Source organism: Solea solea, chromosome 8 (assembly GCF_958295425.1).
Source record: "Solea solea chromosome 8, fSolSol10.1, whole genome shotgun sequence".
NCBI classification, from domain to species: domain Eukaryota; kingdom Metazoa; phylum Chordata; class Actinopteri; order Pleuronectiformes; family Soleidae; genus Solea; species Solea solea.
In genome coordinates this window covers 4857594-4875123 of record NC_081141.1, presented here as the reverse complement: position 1 = coordinate 4875123, position 17530 = coordinate 4857594, and the positions used below count along the sequence as shown (strand labels likewise).

Genomic DNA, 17530 nt, shown 5'->3' with positions numbered 1-17530 from the left:
TCTGGATCTTTTGAGCTCAACATGAGACCATTGGGAATGTGCACCTCCCACACCCAGTTTGTCTCCATTAAAACATATCATACATACAAATGAGTAAATTAAAGCGGGGTTTGTTGCGTTTATGTGCATGAGCATTGCTTTCTCTAGGTAATTATGCAGATACAGTCATTTAAAATGTCTTATCACTGAAGTTTCCACACCACACACCTGAGTCTCGACCATGACTGGCTTCTTACCTGGGTTGCGATCGGGGCCGTCGATTGACTTCTGCTAGTTGTGATGTGTATGGAACATCCTGTACAATACCTGCACGTCATAAACTCAGATTTCAGGTGAGCACAGAGAAATGTGAACGTTAAAATAGTCCAAAAAAACAAAAGAAATGACAAAAAAAGGCCCATTCTACTGCTCTATCTGTATTTTAATCTGTCAATGAAAACAGGCAGATCAGTTCCATTTCAAAGACAACTTTAGCATTGCTAATACAACACACAGGGTAAATAAGCATTTATCAAACAGTTGTTGCATGTGCCTAGTGCTACTCTATAGTGGATTATAGTCGAGACTAATTTTTGCATTGCATACAAGGTTCACGGGCACCGTGGCGATCATCGCATATCAGCTTTGAACTGACGTGACTCTGGTGCCTGTTCAGTCTCCCACACACCTGGAAGCTGTGATGAGGTAGAACGAAACCTGCCTCTTCGGCGACTGCTGAGCAGCTTGATCCACGCATAGCGAGTAAATATTTGCCTCCACATACAACATAACCCTGCACATCCCACCCCGGGGAGAATGCAAAGCACTCCTTCAAAGCCTCTTTAATTCCAATCCGTGATTGGAGCGGCCGGAGGCTGCTGTTGGCTTAGGGTGCCCAGATCTCCTGGAGGGAATAATTAAAATCTAGCCACTCTGCTGGGGGATCGACCAGGCTTGTGCTGAGGGCCTGAGCCGCTAAGGAATGCCAATGTGAACCCACCATGACTGAGGGGGGCCAAAGAAAATAAAATACACCTAAACCACCCCATGCTAACCCCACAAATAAACTAAAGGAGCTCAGGCAGAGGCCAGGAAAGTGCCCATTCATAAACCAAGACTTAGAATGAAACTATGAGGAGCTCAATTCCAAAACAACACATAGTGTGTCAATGTCATTACGGCTGATGATACCAACACTACACTAGAAATGCTATTAATATTATCTTCCAGAAAAAAGCATCTCTTTACATGATTAAAAATCTGATTAGACATTGAAGGAATATTGAGCTCCCGTACAGTGATTACAGACACTTGTTCTTCTTCCAGGATGTTGTTGTTTCAGACTGTGTACACTTAAAAGAAAATAACTCTTTCAATGTGTGTGAGAGACACATAATGTGCAAATACCTTAAGAGTCATACAATACAGACACATCGAGCAATAAAAGACTTATTTTTTTAAAACAAACATTGACGTGTAAAACTAAACACACCGATACGAGCCGAGGCCTGACTTCAGTGTACGTCCTCCACTATTCTTCAAGTTCACCAACATTTTCTGTACACAAACAGTAATCCCTACAAAAATAACAACCCCAAAATGACTCGTGTTTCAATTTACAACCAACAGCATCTTGAAGTAAAAAAAAACAAAAAAACGTGGGAAGAGAAACCCTGAAGGGTGATTTGTGGCGTCTACGTCAATACTGGTCGTGTGTGTTTGCGTGACGGGGACTTACTGACACCTGGGTAAGTTATAGTTACAGATGAGACGCTGATGTCCAGTGACACAGAGCCTCAAAAGAGCAGCTCCGCAAACTTGAGTAACCAGAGGAAAAATCTATTTTTCAATCTAGATTTAATCTCACTAAATTCAACACACTAACAGAAACTGAACAAATGTAGATCAACGCGAACGTGAGATGAGCTATGACATAGTGTATATAATTAAAACCTAAATAACAACATACACTGTTGCGTTTGTATTGGCACAGTTCCCTAAACTGTTACATATGAAAACTCTTACAAAAAGGAGCATCAGCTTCATGGCATTTTAACCATCCCTGGTCGTTTGAAGTGCAGTCTACGCTTTCTTCTCTTAGGTCGTCATGGAACAAATGCATTTTCCTCACAGCTTAGCCCTTACTACACAGTTCTCAGAAAAAAGAAAAAACGTCCTCGTCTAAATGACTTTAATCACCTTGGAGATGATTATCCAGAGCAAAGCATACAAAAGAGGCCCCCGTGCCCTCTGACAGTATTACAACACATTGATTCCATTCCCACAGACGTGAAATCCCTTGCAAATATCACATGGGATTAAAAATCTACCCTAGTTTTGTGTGAGGAGCTTTAACATGGCTTTATGCCCTTACAAAACAGGAGTAGACCCTCAGAGGTGAGACGGGGTCTCTGAAGCTTTGATAGTTGTATTACTATTATAGTGCTATACTATTTTACTTTAATTAGCATCAGATACTGTTTGAAGTCCTGCATTGTAACTAAAAAAAAAAAGAAATCCTTACAGAGTTGACAACTATAAATACATACAGTACATGGCCATTCTCCATCCAGATTGCCTCGATCGCTCAAAATGGAGAGGAAAACTTTATGTCGCACGGGCTGGAAATCAAATATACCAGGAAAACACCTTTTTGACCACCAACTCAACACAAATAAATTAAAACCATGTTTGATTACCCGGTCAGTTATACTAATGCGTGAGCCACAATCTGAGCCCAGCCAGGTCTTAACTCCCTGCACCCTGAAATTAAAAGGTAAATGTGAATGTGCATAGCATTATTTCACACAGCCCTGTGTCGACTACTGTAAATGCATAATGATTGTTATGTCAGCATTAGGTTATTGCATATGGAAGGCAGTTAGCTAGATACATATGGACGCGAGTAAAAGGAACAAAACCGTATCTGATGTCCAAAGCACGAGACGCTCCGTAATCAAAGCGCTCTGCTGTGTCAGTTCTTGAAACGCGTCTGCTCGCATATGTGGTTGAATTTTCTGGAAGACAAACAGAAGAGAGGAAAACACATAAATGAGGTGTAAAACAACAAAAAAACGTCTAGGAGGTGAGATGACAAACTTCTTCTGGTCCTCAAACAGCAGCACAAGCACTCCTTCTAGTGGTGAAATACGTGAACTACAACTACTACTGTTCCATATCTCCCATCTCATGTTATGTGTAGAAATATTCTACAATTTATGTCTCCACATCCTGAAGGCTCAGCAGTACCATGTCACAAAAAACATCCAGCTGGACTGAGCTTACACTAAACCCTACAATATATAAGTATATTTATATATATATATATATATATATTTATATGTATATATATATATATATATAAAAAATGTGCAGAAACTCCATAAATATGTTTAATGTCAAATAAAAAAAAACAATGTCTCTGATTCTATTTAACAACCAAGTAATTATTTGAATAATATTGACATTTTTCTAGCATTTAAGCATAAGGTGATGGGCATTGCATCATTTATGATGGATAATAAAACCAGATGGAGGGGTCCATTGTTCACTGGTCACTATGGCTATTGGTAAACAAATAAGGAAAACAACTTGTTTATTCAGCACAAGAAACCCTCAACATGTGAATATAATAAAACTTATGAGGGAACACTGAAAGACACAAAGTGCCAGTGTTGTAAGAAGGATACGAGTTACTGTTGTGTTTTGTATTTTTCTACCATGCAGCAAACAGAGGGCACGTATGCTCTCAGAGAAACAGGGTTCCAGGCTGTCCAGGACCAATTCCCTCGCATTCAAGGACAAATGTGCCGACACAGCTTAAGACGGGAGGGCAAATTGTAAGAGCCGCTTCGCCCATGGCGTCCACTTTCAAGTGATTGTCCTTGGGATCTTGGACAAGCCAGTCTTTGTAATTTTCTTTGGTGAGCCAGAGATCTTGGAATTTGCATTTCCCAGGCATCACACAGTTTGCTCCCTCTCGCTTAACGTTACTCGCTCATTGTTCTGCACGGAATCTCACGCCAACGGCAGAGAGAGAGAGAGAGAGAGACAGTGGACAGTGTCCTCAACATTGCTAGTAATTATGACTCAACGTTTGTTCTGTGTAGTCTACGTACATCAAGCAATGCAGGGCATGAAACAGTAGGTGGCGTCATAACAAACAAGGCAGGCATTTACCTAAATATCAACTTTCACGTCTTGCACACATTTCAAGCACTTTCAATGACCCCTAAATTTAGGGCACACATTTATAAGGATTTCAAAGGGACCCATGGGAGAGCTTATTATATACGGTGTATAATAAGACTTACACTGCATGATGGGCCTTCACCTGCGTACGACAGTTGCGTCCCCAGTAACAGTCGGGACGAGATGTTACAGCAGCTGAGGGAAGAACATGAAAAGAAAACTGTGATTTCTTTTTGTCCAAAGAGCCTAAAAAGCTTCAATTTCAATTTCCTTTTGTCTGACCTGGCAGTTCAGATGGAGGGATGTTCTGTCTGTACTGGTATGCCAGCTCCTTGAATGCTCGCAGGCCGCAGCACAAGCACATGACGGTGTTGGCAGAGATTCGGCAATCTGACACAGACAGAACAAAAGCACAATATGAACTGTGCTTATAGTACGACCTAAACTGCAGTGAATCGCCCGAATGCATCTGTTTATGTAACTGACAGGTTTGCGAGGTTGTGGTTTGAACCCTGTCTGTCTGTGTGTGTGTGTGTGTTGCAATTGTTTTCTCCTGGGTGGAAACACATCCCCCACCCTTTTTTTGCGTGTCATGCATAACTGAGCAGGACATACATAAGCTGCTACTTTGCAACCTGTCGTAGATCAACTCACCACAACAGCGTAAGGGAATACCGCAGATAGTGGCAGCAATGCCATGCTGACAAAAACATTTTTTAACAGCTTTGGAAAGCATTGCTGTGTGCTCATTAGAAGGGTCGGCATAGCACCATTTATTTATCACTTAAATGAGGATCATTTTAAGGTGTTTACCCAATTGGTTTTGTCATTGGTAAGTGTTATTTTGTTCCAGCTTGCTGTGACATTTACATTTGTTTAGATAGATTTTCATCAGTCGAGAAGAAAATAAAGGAGCTGTGAAGCATCTGTTTTCTTTAATCTAATGGCGCGTTTCCACCAGCTCTACTCACCTCGCATCGGCACGGCACGGCACAGTTAAGTTACGTTTGCACTAGCATAGTACTTTTTTTTAGTAACTGCTCTGGTGCGGTTCTAAGTGCGCTGAGTAGGTACTATGTGTGACGTCACCAGACTGCCGGCCACTGATTGGTCAGAGTGCCGTCACAGGAAGAGACATCCAACACCAAAATCAAGCCGAACAATGCTGAACTGTAGATCAGTTATAAAGACTTAACAATCCTAAAAACATGGATTAATGTCCAACAACTACCAGGGAAATGTCTAAAATCTCAATATTTAACAGAGGAGTCTGATCTTTTTAGCGACAGCACTGCCGATCGTGCCCGGCCTGACAAACTCGCCGCTGTATTTCAGTCCAGTGACTGTGTCAGATGGAGTCTGTGCTCCGGTCATGGCGGAAGTACTGAACAAATATTTTTAATTAACTGATTCTAATGATTCCGTTACACTGCAAACAACTGCTTTACAAGTCACTAGTCACTCGTTGAGATGCCGTGCCGTGCCGAGGCGAGGCGAGCCAGGACCATAGTGGAAAAGGGCCATAAGCGCTCACCTGTCAGACGGTAGTTATCCTGCAAACCCTGCACAGCCTCCTGAAGAACATCTCTCCAGGACTTCCCTTTGGAGGACAGGTAGTTCTGGCGGAGGGAAGGAACATTTCACATGACAGTGAGCACAGATGTGTATTTCAAGCATCTCTTTCAGTCATACAGCATCTCAGTGGACTCAGTTTGTCAGTGTCGGTTATTTCCAGTGGAGTCAAACATTAAATGGCATTTTCTTTTATTCAACAATGATAAATATATATGAGAAAGTCAAGGAGAAATGTATTCAACATAAATTAACGCACTGGTTTTGTCACACACAGGAACATTTATACATGCTATTGGAAAGTAGGAGCAGGTTAACCCTTTATGGAAAAGAGGACTGGGAAATACATCAAAGAACAATTTTGTTGTGAGAAAAAGTCTGGTTGGTCACAGCTGCCTGAAAGATCTTTTGAGTGCGGAAGAATTGTCAAAAACATTTCAATGAGTGAGTGCTTCTTTCTGCCCCTTTTTCCAAGATAACTTTCACTTTCGATATCTGGCAGTTACTCAACTGTTTAGAAATTTCCAGTACTGAGAAGCTGACGTCACAAACGTGTGACGCGCTGGTGAATCTCGTCTGTGATTGGACGGTCGTTCTGTTTAAACTGCAGCCATTGCTGCCTGTCATGATCTACTGGTCCTATTATGACACTTTTTGTAATAACTATTCACATACACACTCGCATTTATAAACATAGGGCCCAGGTTGAAAAATACCGGAATTCCCCTTTAATTCGAATTAAAAAAAAAGAAAGAAAGAAAGAAATACAAAAAAAAGGTGAATATAATAAAATATATAAATCTAAATTAGTTCCATCTTACCTGGAGGATCTCTGATTCATAGTTATTGTTGTTCAGCACCCCGTCCAAACACTTGTCTGTCAGATTGAGCTCTGCAATAAGGAAGAACCACGTTTTCAACTACGAATCATCATCATTAAAAACTAAAAATGTTTTACCTTGACACGATTGAAAACAATTTGGACCTCAATTTAGAGAATATCGATACCAGCTGAAGCACAGCCACACCTACTGAACAGATACATACTAACAATAAGGGTAAGAGTTGAGATTCCACCAGAAGAGTTGCTCTGCTGAGGCTGATACGTACCACTGAATCGAGCCAGGCAGCCTTGACAGCGAAGCCCCTGGCAGCCCCAGTACATATGACAGAAAGGAAGCTGGCACAGCATACCTGCCAACACAGACACAACACCGTGAATATGAGGTGTATAATGTAGTTTGTGCTAAAAATCTATGCATGAATGAGAATGGAATGCAAAGTTGCACCATTACGATCAGGTGATTTGTACATCTGACTTGTAATATTTATGAATTTAAAAGTGTAGTGTGTAATTTTACCATTTTAGTCTGATACAATAAGGGAGGGGTTTGTTATTTTGGTACTATTCCTCTCCCGATCCACTCAAAAAAATTACATAAAATGGAAAATACGGCTTAATAAGTTCAGGGAGCACTCACATTGTTGAGGAGGGACCTGCTGGCTGTTCTGCTCTGTGTGTCTGTCTGGCATCGGCGAGAGGCAGCAGGTGCAGAGGACATGGCAGCCCTGAGGGGGGCAGCAGAACTCCTGAGGAGCTGCAGACAAGTCACGAAGTAGGCAGGGACACTTTCAGACGGGTGCCAAGATGTGTACAGTGCACAACAGTGAAAAGTTTACTTTTCGCCAGTAACCTTTCTTTCTGCTCGGTCATAATCACCTGAGGGGACATCAGAGGATGTTGAAGGCTGCTCCGCTGCAGACTTGGCAGACCCTTCCTCAGTCGCTGGTTTGGGTGAAGCATGTGTAGGTGGAGGAACTACCCCAGCGAACCAGTAGTTTGAACCTGTAGGAAACAGCACCTGACTGACCTCACCCCTGTAGCCAGGACACTGTCGGCACAGCACAAGAGGCTGACTGAAAAAAACAAAAAGGGGAAAATGATCACGATTAGAGAATTTTAATAACAGCCTTTTAAGGACACATGATCGGAAATATTGTGTTTCCTATTATTATTTTTACCTAATATCCGAGGAGTCACTGTCATTGTCAGAGAGCTCATAGAGGTAATCTGAACTGCCCTCCTCATCGGAGAAAGAGCGCTCCACTTTTGGCTGCAACATGTCCTGAGTTATCTTGTTACGGCCGTCCATGCTCTTCAGATCCTCCTTACTGCGACACTTCTCTGCGGGACAGAAAGGGACACACAAACACAAATAAAATTGATATCTTGCCAGATATAGAAGAAGCTAGCACTTAAAGTCCTGATGGTCACTCGTCACGCGGCTTTGTCTTCTTAGGTCATGACACAGATGGAAGAATACGTGTTGTCCGCTGCCAGGTAGTTCTTTCATTTTCCCTTTTTCAGTGACAAATATAGACGACTTCATCTGCTTGGAAAATTACTTTCCTCTCACGCAGGAGAACAAAGCACATGCCAGTTGTTTGTTGGCTGTAGTTGATGTGGTGTGTGCAACTGCAGTATTCTTCCCCTGACACATCGACTAAGGCTGCATTGTCCGGAGTGCTTCGCCGTGAGTCGACCCTTTAGGTCATAGGTCACTAATAGGCGGTCAATGAGTTTTAATCAGTTGTGGCGGAGATTAAATTTTGACCAGCGACTCTTTCCCTGACAGTGTTTCTGCTGTTTCTACACACTACTTAGTGAAAGGGACATCCTGCCCGTCTCTGATTGGCCAGTACTAGTCAGCCAATCACAGGCAGAGTAGGACGGGCCTTCATTAAATAGAGGCACGGAAAACAGCTGGCGCTCTTGACAGTTGCGGTGACAGAATTGAGAAGACAAGAGAGAGAGAAAAGTGGCGAAAGTGTGAGTCAGTGTATCATGGCTTGTCGAAACGGCGCAAGGTTGACAACGAAAAGGGGGCTTTTAATCTGGAATGTACCGAGGCGTTCATGGTCATCCTTCCCTGAGGAAGCTTCAAACCGCTGAGTTTCATCTGCTCTGAGACGGTGGCGGTGGATAAAAGAGGGGATGTGAAACGCCACTACAAATTATTACTATAATTATATTATTATTATTATTATTGTTGTCGTTATAAAAGTGATTATTATTTAAAGATCTCAGTTGAATGTCCAATTTATTTTATCTATTATTTATTATTCCTCCAGATTTGCACTGAAAATAAATATTGTTTAAATTGAATTACAGCTTTCTTCATTTGATTTGAGTCCTTGACATCACACAGTGCAGGTATTGATACAATGTCAATGCTACTTATACATAACTTAATTGTAATGTATAACTAAATTATAATGCATTATAAAAACATGATGATGCTGCGGACCTGTACATGAGAACATTCTCTCTATCTGGACCTCCTTAAATCATAATTGGCTGCTCTAGGTGATGTGTGTCCTTGGCTTAAGAAACTCATGAAATGATTTGGATCAGTTCAAACCTGGATGCTGGATGAGGTAGGCCTCTACAAGGTTGTTGAGCATGTGGTTCTTGCGTATCCTCTCCACAGGACACCGGCAGGTGGGGCAAAGCGAAGAGCGCTCCATCCAGCCTGAGTAGCAAGCAGCACAGAAGACGTGCATGCAAGGCTGCAAACTGAAGCAAAGACAAAACTTTCAGAATTTAACTTGGAAAAACACGTCCCTAAAACATTGATCTAATACCCAGTGAGATTTTACCTGACACAGTCGTGCAGCAGGTCCTGACAAATAACACACGTCAGAGTCTCCTCCATCTTGTCCGTTTTAATTGATTCCACATGAGGTTTGGAGTTCACACTTCCCTTTATAGCACCGACAACTTCTGAACTGGAGGTTTGTGGCAAACTCGCATCATGATTGTAATCTGTAAACACAAACACTGTATATTACATCACACACATGAGTTTTTGGGAGTCTTCTGGTTTGACACACAGAAACCAGGCCGGTTGAAACAAAAGCTCTAAAAGTCTTAAAAAGATTGTAAACTAATGTGAAAATTAATAGGAAGATAAACGAACCATTATCCTTTTTCCTCCGCTTGCTTTCTGGCTCCATGTTGTGCAGGTCCTCTTTAACTTGGTCTAATAAAGCAGATGAACAGACCGAGGTCAAGTCATGGTGTTAATACTTAGTCGTACATTGGTGTAGAACAATTGAATTGATATAGTTCATAAAAGGGATTGTTCATTGCTCATTACAGCAGCTGCAGCATGCAAAGTAGGGTTTGACTAGTTAAAGTAGATATAAATTCTGATATAAAATAATTTCTCAGCTCGTACATCAAACAACACTCTGTCCCATTAAAGATCTCACATTTCCTGGTTGTAGTCATTTTGTAATCTCGCCCCCAACCCTCAATGGAAAGTCAGTAGAAAATGAATGATCTGCCCTCTTGTGGTCCCAGGAGATTATTGCGTCTAAGAGCTCAGTCGACCACCAGCCTTTGCATCTTGTATCCATCATTTCTGTCACTTTTATTGATGTGGCTGTATCACATTGACAGAGGCTTGTGTAACAGAGAGAGCAGTAGTACATTTGTTATTTTTATATATTTGTGCTTGCACAACACATAATCATGGGATGTTTGACAAATGTTTGGCTGCAACTACTTACAGACAAATGTTTCTTTTAAGCTGCTCTTGTCTCAGCAGCACCGTACCAAGTATGATACTGTATATTCATATACAACAGCTTGGTAATGTATTTATGTATAGCTATAACACACAGGGGGACAGTGAACCGAGATGCTGGTTCCACACAAGGAGCTATGAAAGTAGTTTTATAACAATAGCATTCAAGACAAAGCACAGGAAGGAAAAACAAAACACAAAGGCCATTTACTTCATCACCAAGCAGATATATTGAACACAGTGCAGGAGTGTGGTGCCAGAATCTGACTCAGCTAAGTTGTACTTTATTGTACGTTCACTATGTGGGCAAAAAAATCAGAGCAGCACATCTATCAGAGAGACAATCGGACATTATTTTGTTACTATGTTTATTACCAATAAATATAATTTGAATAAATGTGTTGTAATATTACAGATACATGTTTAGGCCTCATCAACGGCTCATCTCTAAATCAGAGTATTAGCAGAGAACCTACTGGAGGCAGAAGAGGCTGGCGTTGCCATGAGTCCAGAAGTGAGAGGGCCCTCGATACAGAAGTGAGAAGTTGAGGTGGAGGGCTGAGGTTCCGCCTGGACTGGGTTACAAGGAGCCTTTGTGAGCATTACTGGCTCCACAGAGAGCAACATGTCTGAAGCTGGAACAAGAGCAGGACTGTGGGCCGATCTCTCCATGTCTGAAGTTCAGATAAAGAGCAGTGGGGAGTCAGTCAGGCATTAATGAAGCGGAATAAAGGTGGTTGAAATCAGACTACTTACCATAATTAGGTTGTGAAATAATAGGCTCCGTTTTGATTGAGTGGAAAACATAAGCAATATCTGCATGGTGACAGGAGAGAAGGTTGTCAAATTGTATGTCTTTTAAACTCATATCTGTTGTTATTGTCATAGCTAACAATAGGAACTACTTACTTTGTTCTGGTTCACTTTTCCTATAAACAAAGTAGATGACATCACCATTCTGCAGCATGTAAGTTTGCTTCTTGACCAGTTTGGACATGTTAATCACTGTGCCATTGGTGCTACAAACAAAGAAAACGGTCAATTATGTGTCACTTTACACTTACAAGGTTTGTTGTGTTTGTTCAAAGAGATATGTCTAACGTCTAAATCAATAGTGGCCCACAGACCTTGTATTATTTAGCTCAATCAATCAGCATGCACCTTAATCCACCGAGATGTTAATTAACACATGACGCATGCAACACTTGTGAACTGCATTTTGGTAAAACTGATAGGTAAACATTGAGCACACAGTACCTCATGTCTTCAAGCCACACCAGCCCTGAGCTTTCATCTTGCACAATTTTGCAGTGTTCCCCTGAGACCAGTTTGCTGGCTGGAAATGACAGATAACATCCTGGCAACACAATAATAGAACACCATGAAAACACTTAATTGTAAATAAGACAGGTTACTAAACCTCTGCTTACTCTTACTTATTTTTCCCTTGTCAAGCTCTTTATTTAACTCACCATGTTAAAATATGCATCTGATTACAACCATAACAACATGTCTTAATGTAGATTTCCCTCCCAAAATAAACTCTCGGCTGATAAATTGTCACAGTTCTACATTTTCAGCCGAATAAATCAAATGAAATACATGAAAATTAAAGCTGGCACTACTGAGATTCACCTGAAAGCACGTTGCCATTACATTATTTCAGACCCATCAATGCCCAGACATAAGCTATAAGCTAACCAATTAATGCTGGTTGCTTTGCATTGCAAAAAAGCAGACCTTCAAAAGGCTCTCAACAAAGCAGACACTGGGGGGAATATAGGACTAACTTTCTCTTAAGCAACACCCATACAAAAAAATCTACTTAATATTCCACACGCATGTTCTCAATGGACGCCTTTTGTTATCATCACAAGGGGCTGTCTAAGTTTGGTGCACTAAAAAAAGGCTTTGTGTTTTCAAGGGGGAGGTTTGTAAAGGCTCCAGACACTGACAGCAGACACTATGCTGCAGACGTGGTTGATTTTTGTTGGGGGGGCTACACAGCACTCTGGGTGTTTTAAAGCAGGATGACACATGAATGGTTTTATGAAATAAGATATATAGTGAATCTTTTAATCTGTATAACATTACATGACCCAAACGAACTGACCTGTTTTTCTGCCCACTGTGCATTCCTTGCTGAAAAGCAGGACAGTTTCACTGGAGTCAACTTTGACCAGCTTCCCCCATGGACGTCCTCTCCTACAGCTGTCCATCTCTCTCTTCTGTAAGAAATGATAAGAGAAAATGCACTCAAGGTTCTCAATTACATACTCCAGTCAACAAGTGTGACGGTGTATGTATGGTGGGGTTTATCAAAAAATGTATTGGGTCAATAATCCAGTTTGAATGGTTCTCATGGCAGATGGAACTTATTTTATAGTTGTTGTAATTTTATACATAATATGCATTTATACTTCAGGAGATATGTAAAAATTATTCTAAAATGTCATGGACCAAAACACTGACATCATTAGTCTTGGTAAGTTGATTTAATATTATTAATTGTATGTTTGGATATTTCGTGTATAAAACATGCCGAATTCACAAGTGCACTTGACGGATCCAGAAACGATTATGATTACCGTTCTAAAAAAACTACATTCACTGAAATAATCACCGAACTCATAAAAGTTGAGGAGTTCCTAACGAAGTTTTGTAAAAGAAGCCAGTGGGTTAAAGTCTGCCACCCAGACCTCGCTGAGCTTGTCTTTCTCTGAACCTATAGTCTGACTTTGTCATGTAATAATTCGGAAAACACCGACTTTTATACTCGTAAGACAACAGTTCACCATAAAATAGCATCGGTATTTATAATGGAGCCCTTCACGTAAACACACAACTTCGCTCAATAATAACACTAAGCTAGCGCGACTGCTAACATTAGCAACGCACCGTAGCAAGTATCCGACACAAAACAGGGAGAACACAGCGACCACGGGGGTTGTATGCGACGTTATGTCTGTGTCAGGTGTGAAACGGTTCATTTACCGTCAAAAGATGAGTTCGTTGCCCCAGTAGCTGAGAGTACGACCACCTCTTCTCCTCATGTTCCAGCTATGTGAACAAGATGCACTCACTTCCTGCCAAAGAGCTCAGGGTTGACAATATCAGCTGATGGAGGAGGGGCAGCAAAAGTTCATGTGCTGAGGCTGAAGCTGCGAAAGCAACAAACCAAGCAAAAGCATCTTCATCCTCATCCTCCTTCACACAACTGGGACACCTGCTAATACAGCAGGTGTCATATGTACGTTAAACCTCGTTAAAAGATCATTATTATACTAAATAATATCCAGTTGTGTATAAGGTACCAGAAAATGACTTTGGTAGAAGTTGAAGTCACTTTTTACAATGTTGTATATTTTCTGTACTTAAATACCAAAAGTGCTGATACAAAATGTACAGAAGTAAAAGTATTATAAAAGTGAGGAGCTATGGTGGCTCCGTGGTAAGGCCAGTTGTCGCTCAACCAAAGGTTGTGGGTTCAATTCCTGGCTCTGCTAGTCTTTATGTCCTTGAACAAGATCTCTTAACTCCAGGTTGAAATGTGTGAGGGTGAAAACTATTTATCAAAAAGTAGCTATAAAAGTAGAATAAAGTACAGATATGTGAACTTTGTACTACAGTAACAAAGTATTTGTACTTTGTTATATTACAACACTAATAATATCATAATAAAAGCAAGCCAACACAATAGGGAATATTATCTGACTCACCTCTGAGCAGAAATATGTCATGATACATTTGATTTGTTTCCCTTCTTTCAATAATTTTAATTTAAATTGTTGAAAGTGAAGGATATGGAACACAATAAACAGAATAAATGTGGGGTTTTATTTAGTTTAATTTTCTGTGATAATGCAAATTGGTCTTTATTTGTTTATTCTACTTTTAAATGATTCAAATTAAAAACATAATTAATTAAATTTGATTTAATTTAAATTGAAGCATGCATACACAGATTTGTGCAACTATTCCTATGAGGGCACTGCAAAGCATTATCCCTAACGTGATCAGTTAATGCACAACCCTGACCTCAACCTAACTGCAATTCAAATCTTAGCCAAAACTGGTCCTGACAAGGTCAGTGTTTATGCCAGAAAATGTTCTAAACAGGTAACAAATATAAGTACATACATCTCGTACAAGTACTACATCTTCAGACACTTAACCATTCTAACTCTAATCACAAAACCAAGTCTTAAATCTCAAAAAGACCTTTAAAGTTGTGAGGACCAACCAAAATGTCCACACAAGGTCAAAATGTCCTCACAAAGTTTTGAATCAAAATGTGTCCTCAAAGCCATTAAATCTATTACGACACGCACACACACACACACCATAAAATGAAATTAAAAGCGAAAGCACTCAGAGAACACAAACCTCCACCAATGCCACTCCTTAACCGAACAACAATTCTATTAATACCCCCTAAATGTAACCATTTTCTCAGAAATGAGGACGACTGGTCCTGACAGGTCAGTGTTTATGGCAGGAAAGGTCCTAAAATCCAGAAATCAAATCATTTTTTTCCTGGGTTATAAACTTTCATCCTGAGAAAATGGAATAAAAAGCTGTTCTTAACTTTTTCAGTCCTGCTGCTCAGAATGTTATGTCTGTGTCGGGTGTGAAACGGTTCATTTACCTTCAAAAGATGAGTTTGTTGCCCCAGTAGCTGAGAGTACGACCACCTCTTCTCCTCATGTTCCAGCTATGTGAACAAGATGCACTCACTTCCTGCCAAAGAGCTCAGGGTTGACAATATCAGCTGATGGAGGAGGGGCAGCAAAAGTTCATGTGCTGAGGCTGAAGCTGCGAAAGCAACAAACCAAGCAAAAGCATCTTCATCCTCATCCTCCTTCACACAACTGGGACACCTGCTAATACAGCAGGTGTCATATGTACGTTAAACCTCGTTAAAAGATCATTATTATACTAAATAATATCTAGTTGTGTATAAGGTACCAGAAAATTACTTTGGTAGAAGTTGAAGTCACTTTTTACAATGTTGTATATTTTCTGTACTTAAATACCAAAAGTGCTGATACAAAATGTACAGAAGTAAAAGTATTCTAAAAGTGAGGAGCTATGGTGGCTCCGTGGTAAGGCGAGTTGTCACTCAACCAAAGGTTGTGGGTTCAATTCCTGGCTCTGCTAGTCTATATGTCCTTGAACAAGATCTCTTAACTCCAGGTTGAACTGTGTGAAAGTGTGAAAACTATTTATTTAGGTAATGTAGTGGAGTAAAAGTAGCTATAAAAGTAGAATAAAGTACAGATATGTGAACTTTGTACTACAGTAACAAAGTATTTGTACTTTGTTATATTACAACACTAATAATATCATAATAAAAGCAAGCCAACACAATGGGGAATATTATCTGACTCACCACACAATAAACAGAATAAAATTTGTTTTTTTAGTTTAATTTTCTGTGGTAATGCAAATTGGTCTTTATTTGTTTATTCTAATTGTAAATGATTAAAATTGAAAACATAATTAATCAAATTTTGGTTTTGACCAACCAAAATGTCCTCAAAGTTTTGAATCAAAATGTGTCCTCAAAGCCAGCAACTACTACTACTACTACACACACACACACACACCACAAAATGAAATTAAAAGCAAAAGCACTCAGAGAACGCAAACCTCCACCAAGGCCACTCCTTAACTGAACAACAATTCTATTTATACCTCCTAAATGTAACCATTTCCTCAGAAATGAGGACGACTGGTCCTGACAGGTCATTGTTTATGGCAGGAAAGGTCCTAAAATCCCAAAATCAAATCATTTTTTTCCTTGGGCTACAACTTACATCCTGAGAAAACGGAATCAAAAGCTGTTCTTAACTTTTTCAGTTCTGCTGCTCAGAGACAGACAGACAGACAGACAGACAGACAGACAAACTGCTACACAAGCACAATAACTCTGTCAGTCAGACAACAGAACCACAGTGACCTGGATGTTAAAGAAACTTCAAAAGTAAATGTAGTTTTCTTTTGAATGCTCTGACTGCAGTCCATATCACATTTAAAGCATATCCAGATTGATTTGTTTAAATAAAACTAGTTGTTCAGTAGTTATGTTAAGTTTTTACTACATATTTATATTTGGTTAAATGCTTTGTTATAGGATCTGTTTGGTAAGATGCTTTGCGATTTCTGTTCATAGTTTTGTTTTATATTGTGGTAACCTGTTTTCTGAATTCATTGTCACTAAACTGATTTTATTAGCTCAAGTTTAAGTGTGACTGTTTGTGGTAACTTGTGGGTTTTTCATTTTTCATTTCAAGTCATTTTTGAAATAGCGCAAGTTATTTTTTTTCTTCATTTGTTTTAAGAAAAATTCAATTTAATTAAACTGTTTATAGTATAGTAGTAGACATAGATGTCCTGAACACAATGGAAACATTTGCTTATATTGCATCACAAAGTTGATAATATTTTTCGATTACAAAGTGTGAATATGGGACTTTTAATTTGAAATTTAATTTGAAAACATTATTCAGTAAAAATGTGTGATTTACAGCATTGAAGTAGCCATAGATGTCCTGAACCCACAAGAGACTGCGTCTGAAACGTGATGACGTTTACTAGCGTGATAACGTCTTCTTTTATTGAAACTTTATTTACACACGCGTATCTCATAGACACTTGTTGACAGAGACTTTTATCCCGGTGTGCGACAGGAATAGAGAAGAATAAATACTCGTGTTGACTTTTGTGAACACAGAAATGTACTTTCTGTGAAATTTGTGAATAATTAATGTCACTTTGTAAAGTATGAAATGTCATAGCCAAACTGCTAAAATATATAAATGCCGATTGGAAAAGTTCTTTGAACATCACGTTTACACAATATAGTATCACGTTTTTGTGATATAATTATCACGTTTATACAATATAATATCACGTTTATGTGATATAATTATCACGTTTATACAATATAATTATCACGTTTATACAATATAATATCACGTTTATACAATATAATATCACGTTTATACAATGTTTATACAATATAATATCACGTTTATACAATATAATATCACGTTTATACAATATAATATCACAAATTCCACTTTGAACACACACTTTGAATAATTTCATTTGTTTTTGCAAACTTCCAACATCATGGCAACCTGTATGTTACAAAAAGGTGTGTTTAATATAGGCCTACATTTATTGAATGT

General features: G+C 39.5%; 1 protein-coding gene across 1 annotated transcript; it reads right to left on the bottom strand.

Moving 5' to 3' along the window:
- Positions 1-400: 400 nt before the first annotated feature.
- Positions 401-16883, bottom strand: chfr (checkpoint with forkhead and ring finger domains, E3 ubiquitin protein ligase). Its single transcript, XM_058636239.1, has 19 exons — positions 14983-16883; positions 13329-13495; positions 12448-12562; positions 11592-11691; positions 11244-11353; positions 11091-11150; positions 10811-11008; positions 9723-9785; positions 9403-9568; positions 9165-9319; positions 7765-7927; positions 7463-7659; positions 7224-7340; positions 6853-6936; positions 6564-6634; positions 5705-5789; positions 4453-4560; positions 4293-4365; positions 401-2996 (listed from the first exon to the last, which is right to left on the bottom strand). The coding sequence occupies exons 3-19, from the start codon at positions 12551-12553 to the stop codon at positions 2954-2956; spliced, it is 1899 nt and encodes a 632-aa protein (XP_058492222.1). The 5' UTR covers positions 12554-12562; positions 13329-13495; positions 14983-16883; the 3' UTR covers positions 401-2953.
- Positions 16884-17530: the final 647 nt, after the last annotated feature.

What these genes read in the sequence shown, in the direction of transcription:
- chfr (XM_058636239.1), bottom strand. Translation starts at nt 12,553, where the DNA reads ATGGACAGCTGTAGGAGAGGACGTCCATGGGGGAAGCTGGTCAAAGTT. An exon ending in CACAGTGGGCAGAAAAACAG is followed by an intron (nt 11,692 to 12,447) that starts GTCAGTTCGTTT and finishes TTGTGTTGCCAG; the next exon opens with GATGTTATCTGTCATTTCCA. An exon ending in ATGAATCAGAGATCCTCCAG is followed by an intron (nt 5,790 to 6,563) that starts GTAAGATGGAAC and finishes TCCCTCCGCCAG; the next exon opens with AACTACCTGTCCTCCAAAGG.